The sequence below is a fragment of the Solanum verrucosum genome, unplaced genomic scaffold (genome assembly GCF_900185275.1).
Source record: "Solanum verrucosum unplaced genomic scaffold, falcon-dt-bn FXZP01000117.1, whole genome shotgun sequence".
Lineage (NCBI taxonomy): Eukaryota > Viridiplantae > Streptophyta > Magnoliopsida > Solanales > Solanaceae > Solanum > Solanum verrucosum.
The window spans coordinates 1259798-1280335 of NW_026020014.1; the positions used below are offsets into that span (position 1 = coordinate 1259798).

At 36.2% G+C, this 20538-nt stretch overlaps 2 protein-coding genes across 2 annotated transcripts; both read right to left on the reverse strand.

Moving 5' to 3' along the window:
• Nucleotides 1-580: 580 nt before the first annotated feature.
• Nucleotides 581-4242, reverse strand: LOC125820788 (transmembrane 9 superfamily member 7). The gene is made up of 7 exons (XM_049500224.1): nt 4074-4242; nt 3086-3250; nt 2850-2959; nt 2512-2620; nt 2313-2425; nt 2038-2188; nt 581-1940 (listed from the first exon to the last, which is right to left on the reverse strand). The coding sequence occupies exons 1-7, from the start codon at nt 4176-4178 to the stop codon at nt 783-785; spliced, it is 1911 nt and encodes a 636-aa protein (XP_049356181.1). The 5' UTR covers nt 4179-4242; the 3' UTR covers nt 581-782.
• Nucleotides 4243-5304: 1062 nt separating this feature from the next.
• Nucleotides 5305-19399, reverse strand: LOC125820789 (WD-40 repeat-containing protein MSI4-like). The gene is made up of 15 exons (XM_049500225.1): nt 19153-19399; nt 16798-16861; nt 16137-16223; nt 15978-16040; nt 14123-14188; nt 13895-13969; nt 13739-13814; nt 12148-12346; nt 11794-11875; nt 10191-10264; nt 9877-9988; nt 9686-9760; nt 7013-7092; nt 6303-6402; nt 5305-5899 (listed from the first exon to the last, which is right to left on the reverse strand). Exons 1-15 carry the CDS (start codon nt 19287-19289, stop codon nt 5807-5809), a joined length of 1383 nt encoding a protein of 460 aa, XP_049356182.1. The 5' UTR covers nt 19290-19399; the 3' UTR covers nt 5305-5806.
• Between the last annotated feature and the right edge of the window lie 1139 nt (nt 19400-20538).

Sequence of the window (20538 nt, forward strand, 5' to 3'; positions counted from 1 at the left end):
AAGTGGCCCCTATGAAATTCTGCCATTAACAGGAAGACATCTTTCACATGATAACTAAAATTTGTGTTGGGTACACGTTTTGTTCGGTCCTAAGAGACTTAAATTCTAATTATTCTGAAGTGACTTCTAAACACAGTTTCAAACTTGAATTGATTTCTTACCAACTTTTTTATCTTTGGCCCATTTCAAGCCATAGTTTTAGCTACTTCTTACCAAACTCAAAATAGTTTATCTTTTGGACTCAATAACTGAGCAGACCTAACAGGATGTACTCTATTGGTATTGTGAGCATTTTTTTTTTTCCAGTAGAAGTGAATTAGAGAGAGGCTAGCGTTTCGAAAATTTCCAAACACTGTTATCCAAAATCAAAAACAGGAGAGCTGAATTGTGTTAAAAGGATATATCACAGAACTGTTCTCGCACAATAATTTAATATTCTAAATTGATCCAACTTTAAGTGGTTTCTAAGATGAGCATATGAGATTTTGTTGATAAGATTTGAGCAAAACTTCTTTTACCAGGACCTACCAGATGCATTGCTAAAAAAGAACAAATTAAGCAACAGTGTAACGGAAGAGAAAATGGAAATGTTACAAGCCAAGCCTAAGCTAATACCAGAAGGCTGAACTGTTATACAGGCTGCAACTTACTCTTTGGCCCACATTGTGCTATGGAGTGAGAATTTTAGTGCCTTTTTTCCTAATCTCAGCATCAACAGAACTTTAGGCTATTACAGACCCTTTTCACTATACTAATAATAAGCTATGAGCTCTCTCCTCCGATCAATCAATCTTCACCGAGGAGTAGATCTTCCGAACAAACCAGAAGCAAGCATAGAAGCCAATTGTTCCTGTCAACACAAAGAAGGCATATGATGCGATCAACATGTAACCAAAGTACAATATGCCTGAAACCAGTTTGCTGATCTCCAACTTGGTGAAGAAATAGAAAATAGAGTAGAGAAACAAGTATAATGCGGAGGATCCAGCAGTCAGATAAGCTCTCCACCACCAATTATAGTCTTCACTGCACAACTGGAAGTAGCACAGCACAACAGTTATCTCTGCACATGTGATTATCAAGATCACGAAAACAATGAAGAGGAAGCCAAAGATGTAGTAGAACTGGTTCAGCCATATGGACGTCAAGATGAAGAATAGCTCAATGAAAACAGCTCCAAAAGGAAGGATGCCCCCAATAAGTACCGAAAAGGCCGGTTTCATATACCATGCAAGCTCTGGTACTTGCCTGGGGATTTTGTTCGTCTTGACAGGGTCTTCAATGGCTGGTTTTTTGTAACCAAGGTAGCTGCCAACAAATACTAAAGGTACTGAAATCCCAAACCACAAGCACACTAGAGCCAACATAGTGCCAAATGGCAATGCTCCAGAAGAATGCTCTTCCCAGATAAGAGCATTCAGCACAAAGAAGATGGCAAAAAGTATTCCGGGGAACATGAAAGCAGTTTTCAAGGTAATCCTTTTCCACTCTGTTCCTTTGAATATTTTGTAGAAACGAGCAGAAGAATAGCCAGCTAACAAGCCCATGAAAACCCATAGTAGAACCATGGCAGTCATAAGCCCACCACGATTTGAAGGTGATAAGAAACCCAGAAGAGCGAAAATCATTGTCACAAGTGTCATACCAAATATTTGGACACCAGTTCCGACATAAACACACAGTAACCCAGAATTAGTTGGAACACGAAAAACATCCCCATGAACAAGTTTCCATCCTGTTTCTTCCTGAGCCTCATCTTGCGTTTCCAATTGATTATAGTTTGCGATATCTCTGTACAAAGTTCTCATCATGATCATCGCAACCATACCAGAAAGGAATAGGACAATCATAAGGGAATTTATGATGGAAAACCAATGAATCTGATCATTATTCATGAGCAGGTATGTATCCCAACGAGAAGCCCATTTTACATCGCTTCCCTAAGGAAGAACAACAATAGTAACTAAGATATCTGCAGCCAAAGAATAACTGCTTCAAGCCTAACATAGGAAGGACAAAAGTTCAATTAGAGAATACCTCGAAAGAAACATCATAGGTGAATACAACATCCTTATCTGCATCTACTTCTTGGGGAACAGAGCTACCTGGAACCAAATCTTTTGTTTTCTCATTGCACGTTGTCACCTGAGGGTTCTTTTCATCCCACTCCTTGTACTCATGATTAATGCTATCAATAAAATCACATGAGAAAAGAAGAGCAAGGACATAATTCCTCTCCCCAACCCCAGGACATAGAGAGGAAAAGGAAAGAAAAAAGAAAGACACAAGGCCTAGATGTAAAGCATTGAAACCTGTTTGGTGTCACTTCAAATCCAACAATACGAGCAGTATCGGTTTCAGGATCCTTGTGGTACATGACTCGGAAGCTCAAGTGGTTGTTGATGAAATATTTCTCCTCTTTGCTCTATCAGAAAGTGAATGCAAAAACAGTTAGACTAAATTTGTGAGGACTAAGCTATCAGTCTATAGCAATTCCAAGACTGTACAAACCCCAGCATAATTCCCCTTGAATCCAACACGGAAACCATGCTCATAAGTAATTGATTTAATTCCATCCCGCCTTTGTCTAAGAACTGCAACTGGAAGGTTATCCAAAATCCTGCATTATTAGATGAACATTCAACACTGAATTTTAATTCAGACATAAAAGCATGATTTAAAAATAATGCACGGTAGGACTAAACCAAATTCTCATGGGAAAAGAGTAAAACAAAATTTGTCTTCCACATCACCTCTGTGCTTTAATTGATGTGTAAAATTTGAGTCAAAATCATGTTCATGAGGATTAAAGTAAATTTAGGGGACGGGCAGACTAAATTTAATCTTACATATTAACTCTGTATTCATCATCAATCATCTCCTTGAAGTTCTTTGCAGATTCAGCATTGAGCTTTTGCTTACAAATCACTTGGCATGGTTGTTCTTGTCTCATTTGAAACTGTAAAATAATTCACAAGGATAGATTCACTCAGCAAGTTAGCTCATAAGCACATATTAGGGGAAAAAAAACTTTTCTTCTTTTTCCTTCAGCAATTATCAGATTAGACAGAAAAAATTTCCTTACACTATACACTGAATTCTCTATGCGATCACCTCGCAGAACCTCCCCTAAATTCTCTGCACTATTCACAATCTTGGTAGGCCTGCAGTACTTCAAGAAGTAGTAGTCATAGGGAAGTTGTGTTTTTGTAGATGACAGCTTGTTCACTTTGATATTAAGAGGATCACCCTGAAAAAAGTTGAAAAAGAAAGCTGGTGAGAAACAATCAAACATGACAGAGAAACCAGCAGGAAAGGAAGAGGTTCACAACTCTGAAACCCAAAGACGAAGCGAGGAAGGCAGCTTCAGAGAGTTTCCAGAAAATTTTCACAAGGAGCGACAATCAAACAGTAAATAGAAATCCAAAAGATAGATGCTCAAACATAAAAAAAATTGTATCTTTCAACAGATACTCTTTTCTGATTTTTCGATCCCAAACAACCAATCCAAAATGTACCTAATAATCCCATACACAATTTCCATAACATTCTATGCTTAAACCAATTCAAACAGCTTCAGTCTTCGAGTCAATCAAGCTCAACACCCAAAGCAACATGTGCTTAAGAATAAGATCCTCACAGCTTCTTCCTCTCTCAAGAAATGAGAATTCAGAGCTAAACACACACTACATTTCTCTGTTTATTTCATCTAAGCTGGAAAACACAGATTAGGTATCAATCAAATGTATTCACTCATCAAAGCACTTCGATTGCCTGAATGGGATTGGTCTATCAACTAAAATAGATCATTAATCATACCCATTATCCAACGAGGGAAAAAAACAGAACCCCAGATCAAAACAGGACATACTCTCTCTCAAAACCTCGCCAGTCGGTCAAAAATCAACAGATCCAAACCCTTCTCAGTCGCAACAACTCAGACTACTGAAATTACTAAAACCCCAAGATTTCAAAAGGGTCTAAACCATTCAAAAAATGGTTACACTAAATTCACTTTTTTTTTGTAGGAATACAATAAAAAACAAGATTTGAGTGAAGAAAGAGGAACATACAGTTTGAAAATTGCGAGGAGCAACGCCAGGTAGATAAAAGGAGTGAGCAGAAGATAACAAAGAGATGAAGATGACAGTAAGCCACAAAGATCTTCGTCTATCCATCTTCACTTCTCAACTCAATACGCCAAAACACTCAACTCTGAACAATTTTTGGAGCTTTTTTTCTTTTATGCATTTCTAGGCAGGAACCAAATTTTGTTCTCTTTTTTTCTATTTCTTAATGCTACTCTATATACACTCTTTTTACTCTTTTCTAATTTGGATTGAATATGATATGTTACCAAATAATTTAATATTTTTCTAAAAAGATTTTATTTTTAAAAAAGAAAAAAAAATGGGGATAGGGAAAGAGGGTTACTAAAAATTTTCAAAATAAATTTATTTAGACGCCTCCTGTAACTTTTTATTTATACTAAGTTTTAAGTTGACTTTTTACATTTTGTTTAAATGGTTGTTGCGTATATTTACATAATGTATCATATTTTGTTGTATTGATTGTTTAAGGAATACAATGTTTGGATAAATTGTATCGTTCTGTCGATACATAATGTCACACATTCATACTTTGAATGATAAACATACAAGAAAAATCAGGTACGGGGTAAAGCTACTATAGGATAAAAGATGAAATATGATTATTAATAATAAAGAAAGACAAAATGAGTAGAAAATATTGAGGTAACAACGCGATCGTACTAAATCGGTCATTACATAAAATGAGTCTTTTCATTGTTACTTAGAAATGAATTTAAACAATACGATACAATAAAATTTAAGTAACAATCAAAACAAACATTGTATTTAAGCAAACAATACAATACAATAGACCGAGTAAGAACCATCCAAACAAGGTGTTAGTATCAAGAAACAACATTTGGCATTTGCATAATTGAATCTTACAAGATATTGATAACAATTTCTAAACTGAATTTCCAAAACAAGGAAAGGTAGACACTGAATTTGAACACTGCTAAGCTGGCCTAGTAAATCAATCATCTTTAAAAGACAGTAATGAAGCCAATAACTAGTCCAGCTAAAATAGAAATATGCTTATCAATTTGATCTTCTTTATATATATGATGTATCATAATATTGCAATTATTACTATGAATAAATAAATTAACTACTGGATGTAATTAGTAAAGCAATTCTTATTGCCTCACCTTTTCTGAAGAACTAAAAGAACACCATGAATTTTTGACACCATGTGCTCCCATTTTACTGTAGAGTTATTCCTTTTGTTGAATAAATAGTTGAGAACAGTTTGTACAATCAAAACCTTGAGATGTACCATGGAACATGAAATCTAATATCGAAAAAACATGCAAGCAATTCTAATAAAAGGACTATAGAGATAAGAATTTGATCGATAAAACCTTCATTACAGCTTCAACTTCTCCGACACACTAATTAATTTTCAACTCTTTTCTAGACATTGAAATCCCACACTACTGCTCTTAGGCATTACTGTTTGGACTACAACTGTGGAAAGAAAGATGCATGGAATTCTCTCTTTCAACCAAACGCCACTTAAACTCCTCAAAGCCCATTTATATGCCTAAAAGGAGGTGTTTTCATTATCTTTGAAGTCCGTGGTAAAGATTAAATAAGGGATTCAATACATAAATATCTCAAAAGCTAGCCATTTGATCAACTGCAAACTCGTAGCTTCGTGTTAGTTTTTCCATTAACATGACTTGAACATCAGTGACATCGCTTATGTGGAGACACTAAGAACAAGTAAGCAGGTGAGACTTGAACTTGTCCAGTTCATCTAGAACCTCATCTTCTGATCTGTAAATGAGATCAATCATTCGCCATATCTGCAAAAGATTGAACAATGAGATTTAAGAAATGTCAATTGAAGATGCTAACGCACTGTCACATATTACATTTGGGCTTTACATAAAAGAAAATCAACAATAGGATAAGGTGAAGGTCTTTTGCTAACTATGGTGAACTCGTGAAGGGTATTTAGGCGAAGAAAAGATCAAAAATCATAACAATTTCTCACAGAGAAGCAGATGTCTTTCAACTTTATCAGGCTTAAGCCAAAGCCTTGTTGAATTTATTGTGCGCCAATCATCATTTACAATTTAATAAATGCCACATAGAATTCAAATTTTAGTTTTATCAGATACCGAGAATTATAAAATGTATCTGTAAGTCAACCTAGTGTGATGGATAAAAGCAACTAAACAGCATAATAACAAGTTTGGATGTTACCTGTAATGTACCACCTCCACCAGTACTTTCTCCATCATCTGAGACACTAACAATCGTCCATGGATCTGCTACATTCCAGTGGAAGTCGACCACCTTATCCCTATGTTCATCCACAAAGTTAGTACTCCATACATGGAGTATATATGAATGCAGTTGCTCTCTACTTAACTTCAAAGTCATAAATATACGTGGTTTTCTTTTTTAAATATGGACCATATTTATTATTGATGACCCTCTGCACTACACTGTGCCAATGGCTTTAGCATCTACATGGCCTAGAAAATATGCTCTGGAATACAATTGATAACAATGGCTACAGAGGATGTTCATGGAGGGAAGCCTGATCGGAGATGTTTTATGCAGCACGGCATCTATACTACATAAACAAAAATAAAAATTTGACACCATCTTGGTGCAAGGTCAATGAACTGATCTGTTGACAAATACAGCAATAAAAAATTATCACTACAGAGAAAAAAAAAATTCACTGCCGTGGAGTTCACTCTTTTCTTTATTTTGGACTTGCCACCCAACCCCCACTGCCCCACCATTTTCTCTTTTTTTTCCTTTTCTTTTGGGGGCACAGGGTAGGGGCTTTGATAATAGTCAATCAGAAGCATCTCCAAACACATTAAGGGTATAGAAGCAGAAGAGAACTGGAACCATGCAAACAAAATTTAGTGTAAAATAATCGAACAGAAAATGCATACCTATGTCCAGCATGACGAAAGAATAAGCCTGGAGGAGATGTTGGAGCTTTCCTACTAGCACCGTCCTCCCTCTTACCAATCTGGGAGAAAATAATTTTCATTGAAACTACTAACACAACAACAACAACAACATACCCAGTGTAATCCCACTAGGTGGGGTCTGGGGAGGGTAGAGTGTACGCAGACCTTGCCTGCCACTACCTCGTGCGAGGTAGAGAGGCTGTTTCCGGAAGACCCTCAGCTCAGGTACCTCAAATCCAAGTAAAAGGCGAGGAAGACAGTGTATATACAAACCATCCAATACGAAAGATAATATACAATCAACAAAGGAAGACAATGACATCAATAAACAATGAGAAAAGTGAAACGCAATAAACAACAAAAGGCTATCGATCTCACAGACAAGAACTGCAAGTGCAAGACTAGGACTACTACACACGCTAACAACCCCTACCCTTGCAAGGAGAGAACGCTAGCCCTACTAACCTTCAACCTTAATACGAGACCTCCACTCCTTCTTATCTAGAGTCATGTCTTCGGTAATGTGAAGCTGAGCCAAGTCCTGTCTAATCACCTCTCCCCAATACTTCTTAGGCCTACCTCTACCCCTCCGCATACCCTCTACAACCAGCCCCTCACACCTCCTCACTGGGGCGTCTGCGCCCCGTCTCTTCACATGACCAAACCATCTCAGTCTCGCTTCCCTCAACTTGTCCACCACTGAGGCCACTCCCACCTTCTCCCGGATAACTTCATTCCTAATCCTATCACTCCTAGTATGTCCACACATCTATCTCAACATCCTCATCTTCGCAACCTGCATTTTTTGAACATGAGAGTTCTTGACTGGCCAACACTCCGCTCCATACAACAAGGCCGGCCTAACTACCACTCTGTAGAACTTACCTTTAAGTCTAGGTGGAATTTTCTTATCACACAAGACTCCAGAGGCAAGCCTCCATTTCATCCAAGCAACCCCAATGCGATGTGTGACATCCTCATCGATGTCACCACTTCCTTGTATTACAGACCCAAGATACTTAAAACTTTCTTTCTTGGGGATGCTCTGTGTGGCAAGTCTCACTTCTACATCTGCCTCATCTAACGCATCACTGAATTTGCACCCCAAATATTTTGTTTTGGTCCTACTCAACTTAAACCCTTTAGACTCAAGCGTTTGTCTTCCACACCTCCAACCTCGCATTAACTCTGTCCCGCGTCTCATCAATCAGTACTATGTCATCCGCAAATAACATACACCATGGGACCTCCTCCTGAATAGACCGCGTCAACTCATCCATCACCAGAGCAAATAGAAAAAGGCTTAGGACTGATCCTTGGCGCAACCCCATCTCAACTGGGAAATGTTCCGAGTCACCTCCAACCGTTCTAACCCGAGTCTTGGCTCCACCGTACATGTCCTTTATCGCCCTAATATAAATCATCGGGACACCTTTAGCCTCCAAGCACCTCCAGAGGACATTCCTCGGTACTTTGTCATAGGCCTTTTCAAGGTCAATGAACACCATATGTAGGTCTCTCTTCCTTTCTCTATATTTTTCTACCAGTCTTCGCATAAGATGAATGGCTTCGGTCGTCGACCGTCCCGGCATGAATCCAAACTGGTTCTCAGAAATGGACACCCCTCTTCTCACCCTCATCTCCACCACTCTCTCCCAAATCTTCATAGTATGGCTTAGCAATTTGATACCCCTGTAGTTGTTACAGTTCTGGATATCACCCTTGTTTTTATACAACGGAACCATTGTACTCCACCTCCATTCATCAGGCATCTTTGCTGTCTTAAAAATAACATTAAACAACCCAGTCAACCACTCTATACCTGCCTTGTCCGTGCTCTTCCAGAAATCCACCGGAATCTCATCGGGTCCGGTCGCTCTTCCCCTGCTCATCCTACTAATAGCACGTATAACCTCCTCGCTCCTAAAACACCTGCAGTACCCAAAGTCCCGAAGTCTTTCCGAGTGTGCCAAATCACCCAACACAATGTCTCCGCCCCCTTCTTCATTTAGAAGTTTGTGAAAGTATCTTCGCCATCTCTGCTTAATGGAGGTCTCATCCACCAATACTTTGCCTTCCTCATCCTTGACACACTTTACATGAGTTAGCAATCACCAACTCAAAAGCCTTAGCAAAATCCAGAAGCGCAGTTCCACCCCCATTTCTCTCCCCAAAACCAAAGCCTCCATGAACATCATCAAAGCCATTAGTTGAAACTACTAACAGTGAAGTATAATTTCTTTTGACTGTTAGATAGGAACAAAATCCATAAATCAAAACAATGTCACCACTTGAATGAAGCAAATGATAAGCTATAACCTTAACAATGTCAGTCAATAGATAGATAAAAAGAAAGGGCTTGCGATTATCATGGAGTCTAACAAATAATGATGCCTTACTAGGGGAAAAAAAGGAGCTTAAATAATACCAAAAAATAGCAGTCAATTTAGTGCCTCTCTGGGTTTATGCACAAAACCATGTTTTTCTATATCATTGGATAATATAAATACATTATTTTATGCAAGTCATGAAAATGATTTTTTAAAGAGTCAACAACTTGATTTTCATCGTTAACTAGAAGAACTTCCTCAGCATATGGAACATGAGGAAAAGGAAAGACACGAAAGAAATAAGAAGATAAGGATCTCTAACCCTTTCATGATCCCAGATGTTCAGGATACCATCTTCTGCTGAACTTCCAAAGACTGATGATTTATCTGGGGACCACTGAAACAGAATTTTTTATCAAACACCAGTGCAGGTCTCATGCAAATAGGTAACCCTTATCAATGTAAAGAAGGGTGGACAGCAAAAGAAAGCACATATGTCAGTAGCTCTCAAACCTGTACACAAAGCACAGCAGCAGCATGGCCCTCAAAGATATGTATAGGCGATCCCACTCCCCCAGAAGTGAGGTTTCGTCGATCAAACATGCGAACGGTGTTGTCTGCCGACCTGAAGGAGGCGTAGCTATAATTTAAGGCTTCCACAAAAATTGAAAAGCATCCGTGGAATCATGGAACCAGGTATTCACATTAAGGGAGGAAAAAAAAAAGATACACACTGCATAAATATTACAGAAAGCTTAATGCACTGTCCAAGGATCAACCTACTTATCTTTATTGAGTTCAATAGGACAAACAGTTACAATCATTACCCGGTCAATATATAATTTACATCATGAGGATTCCAATCAACACAATGAAGATCAGCATTATGAGCCTTTTCTACCTGCAGGAAAAATGATCAGATCGCAAAGTCCAATTAGAGACATGATTATGACCAAAAGATACAGCAAATAATTTAGTAGCAACCGCAGAAATAAAAATGATAAGAAAGTAGACAATTCAAGGAATGCAAAGCAAATAGATGCATAATTTAATGGAAAGACATCATAAGTGGAAGAGTCGAGAACTGTATGGTTTACATCTACTTTGAGGGGCTTTAATGAAAAGTCTTTGCAATACAACATTTTCTCTAATCTATTCTCTGAAAAGGTTAAACACTAATGTATAGACCAACATGTTCTCCTATCAATTACTGAACTCCTATTTACAATTCTTCCCTAATTAAATGTGTCAAGTCAAACTACCAATTAAATTGGGATGTATGGAGTAGAATCCAAAAGCCAACAAGTGCCTAGCATTGGCATTATATGGTTTTTTCTGAAAGGGCACAAAAAGTAAATCTAAGAATTATCACCAGCCCTCATAATTAACAATTATCCATCACCATTTTTCCTAAATCCTGCTGCTATTAACTACCACATATCGCCAAGATTTACTATACTCCATCTTAAATTAACTCAAGAAGCTACTTGGAAAAGCACCTACTAAGGTGAAATGCTTCTCCTGGATGGTAGTAGGGAAGGCATGTCTCGCCCATGAAGCATTACAGAAAAGGAAATTTCACTTAGCTTGCATATGCCCTCTTTGTATGGAAGCTAATGAAACAAACAGTAGCCTCTTCCTCCACTGCATGGTAACTTCCTAAGTCTGGTCCCTATTCATTACCTTGGCTGGGGAAAGCTGGACAATGCCAGAGCTCACTGTTGATCTATTGAGCTGCTGGATCAGAAGGGGAGTGAGCAAAAGCCAGAAGAGATGGTGGAAAACTGTCCCAGCTTGCATATGGTGGACCATATGGAAGGAGAGAATGAGAGAATTTTCAAAGGAAGCTCAAACTCCCTTGAAAAGATCAAAGGGAAATGCATTTCTACTTTATGTTTTTGATGTAAAGAGCAATGTATAGTAGATGAAATACAGAGAGTTGATTTCCTAGGCTATTTGTAATTAGCCATCTATGTAAGCACACTTTTGAAAGTGGACAGCATATCCAATGCTGAAGAAGAATACATGCTACCGGCTTCAAAAAAATAGCAAACCTATAAGATTATCATATTGTTTGAATACTTATTAATTTATCAAATGCTGTGAATTAATGGTTAAGGTACGAAAACTGGGTTCGCCTGGCCGGTGGTGTGTGTTGGGTTGCCAATCACATCTAGGGGGCATTTTGGGACACGACACTTATCTATCTGATATCACAAACTACAGTTTAAGAACAGGCAATATGACAGAAATGCCTCCTGACCTCTACACACACGCACACAGAGGCCACATATCTATAGTAAGATTTCACTAAAAATCAGGGAAAGTCATTTTTATACAAGCACAGATCAAGAGAAGCTCTCTGCTTATCCACAGAAAAAGGGTAGAAAACAAGTTACTAAGTGCTTCAGTAAAAGAAATGAATACAACCTTGACAGCAGGAGAAGAACCAGCTCTTGCATCCCAGAGTATAAGGCAGGAATCATCTCCAACACTGCAAAACTCCTGCGCACTTTATCCAAAAAGAGGAATCCTGTAAGGATGTATTAATCCAGGATAAGCAATGAACAAATTGCTTTTTTTTCTGTTGTTTTCTTCATTTTTCTCTCTTCTATGACATGCGACACAACAGCTCATACGTGTATTAGCTCAGCTTCAATCAAGCTCACATTACACGAAGGTTTTGGCAGTGTTAACCCCAAACAACCAAGTATCACAACTCCTAACAAAAAAACTGAAGGACTAACTCAATATCTTATACAATGTGGGAGATGCGATAGCTACCTGGAAGGGCAAAACTGAACATCTTCTACAGTATCATCGTGTCCTTGGAAAATACCTCGAGCTTGAACAGTAGGGCCTTCTGCAGAAGGTTTCGAGTTACCTGCTCCAGATCCAGGAGACTTTGTTTCTCCCTGGTCTGCTGCTGCCAAAGTAGACACATGATCATGAATGCTCCACAGAACAACCGATTTGTCCTTCCCTGCAACAATTAATCCATGAGTGCATTAGCTTTATTTTACACAAGCTTGGAAAAGTTTAACGTATCTGAGGTAAGAACTAAAGGAGATAATAATAATTGACTGCAGGCATTAACAATAGTAAGAGGCTAAACTCTGATGTGTTCCAAAAGTTTCCCTAGGTTAACAATAGATACCCATTTAAGGAAGAGATTATAGTCCCTCCAACACAGTTCATGCAACACACTTCTAGAAAGAAAATATACCATAGAACTCTTAACTCTTAGGGGTCGTTTGGTAGAGTGTATAAGAATAATGCTAAATAAAGTGTATTAGTAATGCTTGCATTAGCAATGCATGTATTAATTATGCTCGCATTAATTATACATAGATTATTTTTATGCATTGTTTGGTTTGATGCATTAAAAAAATTATTTACAAAGATACCCTTCACTATTAAAAAAGGTATTGAGGGACAATTGGGTCTTTAATTGAGTTAATGCATGCATTAAAACCATTGCATTGCTAATACCTAGAAATCCATGGTATTAGCAATACACACTTTAATACACAATAGAGTGTATAACTAATGCAAGCATTAGTTATACATAGGTTGGAAAAGAGTACCAAACAAGGTACTAGTAATACACAAGGCTAATGCATGCATAATACACTCTACCAAACGACCCCTTACAGAAACTACAAATTCATTTAATAAATTCAACTAACCATAGCATGGTGTTCTTCATCAAACCCTGATATGATTTTGTGCCAACTAGGTTGTGGCATATGTTGTTACTTTCTAAAACGATTATGGGGTTGAAAGTATTCATTATACTGGTCTCATTTTACCAGATAGAAGCAATACAACACTAAATCCACACGGGAGTCAAAAAGAAGGAATTGTTTTGAAACAAAATATGGGTTTACCCGGGTAGCAGAAAATTGTTATCCATGGAATAAGCTGTAAAACCATACTCCACCACCCCCCACCAATGATCAGAACGTGTCACTAAGGGTAAAAGCTAAAAAGAAATACTCCTACCGTTTCAATTTTTTTGCCTAGTTTTACTTAGTACGGAGTTAAAGAAAATAAAGAAGACTTCTAAATCTTATCGTTGTTAAGTAAATATATATAGAATGTACAAAAATGTTCTTTAATCTTGTGATCTTAAATATGTCACGTAGAAAGTTAGAATTAAAGAGTTGCCAAAATCAGGAAGAGGCATTCTTTTTGAAGCAGACTATAAAAGGAAAGTAGGACAAACAAATTGAAACAAGCGGGGGGTAGAATTTTTTTAAAGATTGCATTTTATCGGTTAATAGACGTGCAGTAAACAATGAGCTGCTTAATTGAATAAAAGTAATCACAAAATCCTAAAAAGAAAATATCATGCAAAGACTGGTCGGTCAACCTCCAGAGAGCACAAAAGGCTCAGAAGGGCACATTGCGAGCGCAAATTCAGCATTGTCTTGATGTCCAGTCAAGATCTGCAAGTAAATATAGACTCTCAGTCACTACTTATAAGAATACAAAGTTGGCAAACTGAACATGTTGTTTAGAAACCCACCAAGTCTGGTCGAGAATTATTTACTCCCAAGGTAGCATGGCGATTAGGCTGAGACTCAACATCCCAAATAAGAACCTGATTCCAAAATTTTCCAAGGTCACCTTAAAGATTTCAGTGGAAACTAAATATTGATATGGACACCAATGAAACAGCAGCCACAAGGGAGGAGACAATTGTGTATGATAGGGCTACAAAAGGAAATTGAAATATTCAGAAGCAGATGCTTACATCAGGACTGTCAGTGTGTGTGGCCACTATTTTGCTATCCTGAGGCAGTTCCCTAATTCGATTCACCTGAAATCATATTATAGAAATTATTGTCTTTCAAATACATATTACATGTTATGAGTGCTTCTGTAATTGATTTTTTTTAAGCAACGCGGGTCGGTCCAGCAATTCCCATTCTTATAGTGAGAATAAGGAGAACAATTAGTATAATTGAAAGGATTCAGCAAGATTCAATGAATAAATTCATCTTCACATGAGAAAGTATAACTGACATCAAAAAGAATCATGACAAAAAAAACAGCTGCACAATTATATTGGAAACCGTCTGTGGAAAATTATTTTCCCACTAAATGAGGGAAAAAAGGTACTGGCAAAAGTTCAATTAATCTAACCAGAAATTGGGGCCTATAAGCACTAATACTCCCTATGAATCTCTTCCAAGTCTAAATCCAAATTTATGACCCCAAATTATCTCAGTGTTGGGAAATGACACCTGGTTTGGCTTTATAATAAGATGGTTCCCGCATGTATCTGGTGGACCATATGGAAGGAGAGAAATCAGAGACATTTTGAAGGCAAAAAGAGCAACATACAGAAGATTAAGACAGACTGCTTAGGTCTTTACTATTTTTGGTGTAAACAAGTAGCTATAAACAACATTGGAAATGTTTTTAATGCAATCGACTGGTTGTAATTAGAATTATTAGGATTTTGTAAAGAGAATTATGTGATGGGGGACTACACTTTGTTGTAGTACACTTGTGGATATATAGAAGTAAAGTTTACCATTCTCAAAAAAAAAACATATCGCTATTTCATTTGGCTTTATGCAATAAGTTTCTCAATTTTTGCTCCAAAGATAATTATGCAAGTGTGAGTAATTCACAGTTCCACAACATTTAACATATTAAGCCATTATGAAGTCTAAAACAAGAATTTAACTATGAAACCATGTGAGAATTTCAACATAAGCACCTAATGGCAACCACCCTCTATTACAACACTACACTATAGCAGGCTAGTTCTCTTTGAATCTGAATTTTTAGGGAAAAGGGTATATACCTTTAAAATATACTATTAAATAGTGCGGGGGTAAAAGGTCCTTTCCAAAGTTCGATATTGTTACAGCGATTTCGGTCAAAGTTAGGATATATTTCAGACCTTTTTCCCAAATTTTTATGTTATATTTTACCTCTATAACAGTTTTTTACGTAAAACAATAACATCCATCATTATAATGGTACACCCTTTGAAAAATTACCTATATAACATCCTTACTCCCATATCCATATATTATATTTTATCATTGTATAGTAACAAAAAATATCTATTAATTACATCTTAGTTTACTGGAGACGTAACTTTAATTAATTCTGTAAGTCCCAACAAGAAATCTGGAATGTCAAAAGCTCTTGTGGACTTGAATATCTTCTGAGATTTTAAATTTAAATGATTTTTCTTATGTTTTATAACAGACAAACTTTGAGAAGAATGAGTTCTGAGTATTTTTTGTCTATACTAGCCAAATAAGATGTAAATGTAATGACACTATAGGTGTATAAACAGTCAAGCACTATGATAGGCAAAAATAGTCCGGACAAATGAGGCTACTACAAGAGGGTTTGACTCTTAGTTTAATTGAAAAAACAAAATGCATTAAACGCTCCACTGCATTAGTGATGAAACAAGCTACCAGGGGAAAATAACCATTCAGGAAATTCTACTAACTGAGCACTAATTGCCTGTATTCTAAAGTAATACAAAATCTTAACAATATGATCAAATTATTAGATAAACCAAAAAGAGAAGAATTCATGTTTGGATCCTATAGTAAGATGGGCAAAGAAAGATGTACCTCACCAGGATGAATAATAGTTTTAAACTTCTTTACAAAAGGCGAACGTGCTTCTTCGTTGAACTGAAAAATAGGCAATCAATATCATAAAAAGTGAATAAGTGGAAAGAACAACAGGAAGAAATAGGAAAAAGCTTGCATCTATGCACAGGAGAACACCTGAGATATGTGTTGTGCTGCTGCAACCCTAGGTTTTACAACCTCACAATTAGCTATGACAAGGGTATTTGGAACGCTACCATCAGTCTGCAGGGAGGAGAAAAAGGGGATTATGATGAAAGTTGAGATGGCCTTCGCAGTGATTTAAGAGAAAAATGAGATGACGAAGGATGTGATGATAATAACTACCACACAGACTATGGATTTGAAAGCAAAAACTGAACAAACAAATACTCTTGATACTTCCAAGCTCTTTACTAGCAACCTTATAAAACTATTATCAAGGCCAATCTAACGTGTTTACCATCACGAAAAAATAACATATAAATGTCAAATAGAAACTTCCCTGTTTGATTTACATTTTTCAAGCATTCACTACGTCTTGATTTCCAGATCCTGTTCATATTTAGGCTGAGTTTTCATCAAATCCTTGGCATAAAGAAGACTAATACATCCTTCTCTCCAATGTTCCATGAATCACCATCAACATGGAAAAATTCACTCATGGTAGTGCAACATATTTTGACGAGGTACCAATTTTTTGCTATGGAAAGATCATTATGCACTTCAAGTCCATACCCGAAGAAAGAAGTATATATGTGCATAGTGGATACAAACTGAAAGCTACCCTAGATTAAAGAATATGAAATGATCATCTTGCCTGCTCGGAAAGGTAGAGGCGCTGGCGGTTTTTGTAAGTTGCTTGCTCAAACTGGGGGCCCCATCTGAAAGAGAAAATCAGTAATTTCATTTATTAGCATCCATAGATAAACAAGCAAAGAAGCAATACTGTCACATGAAGAGGCTGAAGGTACAGTAAAACAAATAAATCTCTAAATAGACCAAAACAGAGATATAAATAAAGAGAGAAATATAAAAGTATAAACCAATGGCCAAAGAATCTGCAATCAAATACGGCAGAAAACCTGCATCCCAACAATAGATGAACCAATATTCTGCCAGTACACTTCACTGTCAAACTTATGACATCATTGTAGGCTGAGTTTGATTAAATTTGATACATCACTTAACAAACAGCGTGAAAATACTGGAACCTTCGCTGGCATCTACCCACATCCTCTCCTGTCCTCACACAAAACAGATGTAGAGAAGACTACTTAAATAAGTAAGTAAAATCCAAGGGTATCATTTGTAGACCCTTAATTATGAATTTCACATGGATGTCTAGGTTGACAGAAAATCTATAAACACCAGTTTCTCAAGAAGTAGCTTCACAAAGCACTACAGCCCCCATGCACTCACACAGACCGGTCGATATATCCCCTGTAGATTATCCTTAACTCTATTAATCCCCCTAATCTTGAGATATCCCTTTGGAAAAAGAACAAACAGATATTACTTCTATATCAATTTGTTTGCTTACTTTACTTTTTAGTTTTCAAAAAAGAATGTATGTTTCTTTTATTGACAAATCTTTAGTTTTAGTTTTACACATGTCATGTTTAAGACGACAAGATAGGATATTTTGGTACATATATTTAGTTTAAGGACCACAAGATTCAACATTATTCTTTAACTAGTAAAATTACCTGCGCTTCGCTCGGGAATTTAATATCACGGAATTTATAGAATAATACTTAAAACCTATAAGTCATTAAAACTAAAACACTATATTATCTTACATACAAGATTACGTAATAACAAACATTAATAATATAAAGGAAAATAAAAATTATTACATCTTATCATTTAGCCTTAATAACATAAGCATAAATTAATGACTGTAAAAATACATACCAAGATCTGTAACATAATCAATGGTGTCAGTGAGTCACTCAACAAAAGCAAAGTACACAAATATTTAATTGTGAAGAAGAAGAGGAAGTTCAGAATTTTTGTTGTTTTAAAATGAGAGGAAATCCCTCTATTTATAGACAAAAAAGGATAGTGTGAACAAATGTTTATTGTGCCTTCTCGGAAAGGTTACAACTATTTGAAAAAGTTGCAACCCTTCGGAAAGGTCACAACCTTTCATAAAAGTCACAACTTTTCATAAAAGTCGCAATTCTTCATTAAAGTCGCAACTTTTCATAAAAGTCACAACTTTTCATATAAGCCGCAACTTTTCATATAAGCCGCAACTTTTCATATAAGCCGCAACTTTTCATAAAAGCCGCAACTTTTCATAAAATTTGCAACTTTTCATGAAAAGAGAATGCTAGTTTTGGAAATAAATAAATTAAAAGGAAATTTTAGTTTGTGGTGGCGCCACGTAAGCGGGCCTAAGGTTCTCTTTTATATATATATATATATATATATGATATATGATATGATATATGATTTCTTGAACTCATGTCAAGTCAAAACCAACAAACAATTTGAAACAAGATTCAAAAAGTATTCTTTAATTTCTTGAACTCGTGTCGAGTCAAAACCAACAAACAAATTGAAACAAGATTCAACAGTATTCTTTAACTTCTTGAACTCATGTCAAGACAAAACCAACAAACAAATAGAAACAAGATTCAAAAAGTATTCTTTAATTTCTTGAACTCATGCCAAGTCGAAACAAGACAAAGAAACTGAAACAAGATTTAACAGTATTCTTTAATTTCTTGAACTCATGCCAAGTCGAAACAAGACAAAGAAACTGAAACAAGATTTAACAATATTCTTTAATTTCTTGAACTCCGTGTCAAATTAAAATTAAAACAACACAGGTATGAACAAATGCGCCAAACTAACAATGAGCAGTTTAACACTCTACATTAGGAAGGAAGTGCTGGTTAACAAAACCCTAGATAGATAGAGGAATGGGGATGTGAGTGTACTCACCAACAAGATTCCACAGTATTCTTTAATTTCTTGAACTCATGTCAAGTCAAAACCAACAAACAAACAAACCAAAACAAAATTCAAAAAGTATTATTTAATTTATTGAACTCCGTGTCAAATCAAAATTAAGACACAGAGGTATGAACAAATGCACCAAACTAACAATGAGCAGTTCAAAACCCTAGAGAGATAGAAGAATGTGATATATATAGGTACTGACCGACAAGAGAGTGAAGGCCAGAGGAGATTGTGGTTCGCAAGCCAATCGTAGAGAACAGGAACCAGAGACTTCCATTGTGTGTACCGTTCGTCGACCGTCGGCGGCTGTTGTCCGGGTTTCTCCGTTTTGTCCTTCATTCTCTCTTCTTCCTCACGTTTTCCCGCCTCTTTGCTCTGCTCTTAATTTAGTACAACACAACAAACAGTCTTTGTACCTTTTAGATTCCCACTAATATATACTTCTCTAATTTATAGGGGGGGGAAATACTCCTATTGTACTTTAGGTTTTTCTGTTCCTCATCAGATTGGGGTTTTCTCCTTGCTATATTTTAGATAGGTTTAGACAAATATTTTTGAAGAAAAAAAATTGGATTGAAGTTCTTAGAAGTTTTACTTTATTAAAAAATGAAAAAGATTTTAAAATGTCATGAAAAAATAAGCAAACATATACTAGTTAACTAGGTAACATAGTTATAGTTTGAATTAATTACGGCTCGCAACTTAATTTTAGTTGTAATTACGTCGCCTCTCTCCTCTTTTATACATATACAAATACAAATTATACATACACAATATATGATAGTTATACATATACAGTTAGTCTTTCTCCCTCTCTCCTCCCTCTCCCAATCTCGTTCGTCAGATATACAAATACATATGTATACTAATAACATATATACAATTATCTGACAGATTTACATATACAGTTCACCTTTCTCCACTCTTTGCCATCGCTCGTCTCTCTCCTCCCTCTCGCAATCTCGCTCACCAGATATACAAATATATTTGTATACCAATTATATATATATAATTATTTGACAGATATACATATACAATTCGACAGATATACATGTACAATTCGAATCTCGCCACTCTCGACCCTCTCTCACTCGCCTCTCTCCTCCCTCTAACATGCAACTACGAATCGTAACTAGCAAATTATAGCTATTGAGCTTGAATAAGTTGTTTTTAATGACTATATGCAAAAATTCCTCATTAAATTATGTGAAATTGGAAAAATATGTCTTCGATTAATAGTTTATAACCTATTAATGTCTCTGTCGTGGTTCAAAAATATCCTTGTTGTTCCTAAATGTATCAAAAAGATATTCGTTTTATATATAAGTATATATATTTTTTTTTAAACATTTCTTTTCTTAATAGTATAGTAATTATTTTTCTAGGAGAAAATAGCCAAAAGCCTCCCTAATCTATTACCTAATTTTCAACTACACACTTATACTTTACGGGATCCTATTACCCCCTGAACATTTTAAAAGTATAATATATACCCCCCTTAAAAATTCACACCCAAATTTGTATAAAAAATTAAGTGGCATGCGCTTGCCACATAATTTACCTTTTAAAAATAAAATAAATAAAATAA

Bases quoted from the DNA above. Each gene is read 5' to 3' on its own strand.
- LOC125820788 (XM_049500224.1), bottom strand. From the start codon at position 4,178: ATGGATAGACGAAGATCTTTGTGGCTTACTGTCATCTTCATCTCTTTG. The intron at 2,621-2,849 runs GTAAGATTAAAT...CTAATAATGCAG, and splicing joins GATGAATACAGAGTTAATAT to GATTTTGGATAACCTTCCAG. The intron at 2,426-2,511 runs GTTTGTACAGTC...ACTTTCTGATAG, and splicing joins TCAAGGGGAATTATGCTGGG to AGCAAAGAGGAGAAATATTT.
- LOC125820789 (XM_049500225.1), bottom strand. From the start codon at position 19,289: ATGAAGGACAAAACGGAGAAACCCGGACAACAGCCGCCGACGGTCGAC. The intron at 14,189-15,977 runs GTACATCTTTCT...ATATGATTTCAG, and splicing joins CTATTATTCATCCTGGTGAG to GTGAATCGAATTAGGGAACT. The intron at 13,970-14,122 runs GTAAGCATCTGC...TTTTGGAATCAG, and splicing joins CACACACTGACAGTCCTGAT to GTTCTTATTTGGGATGTTGA.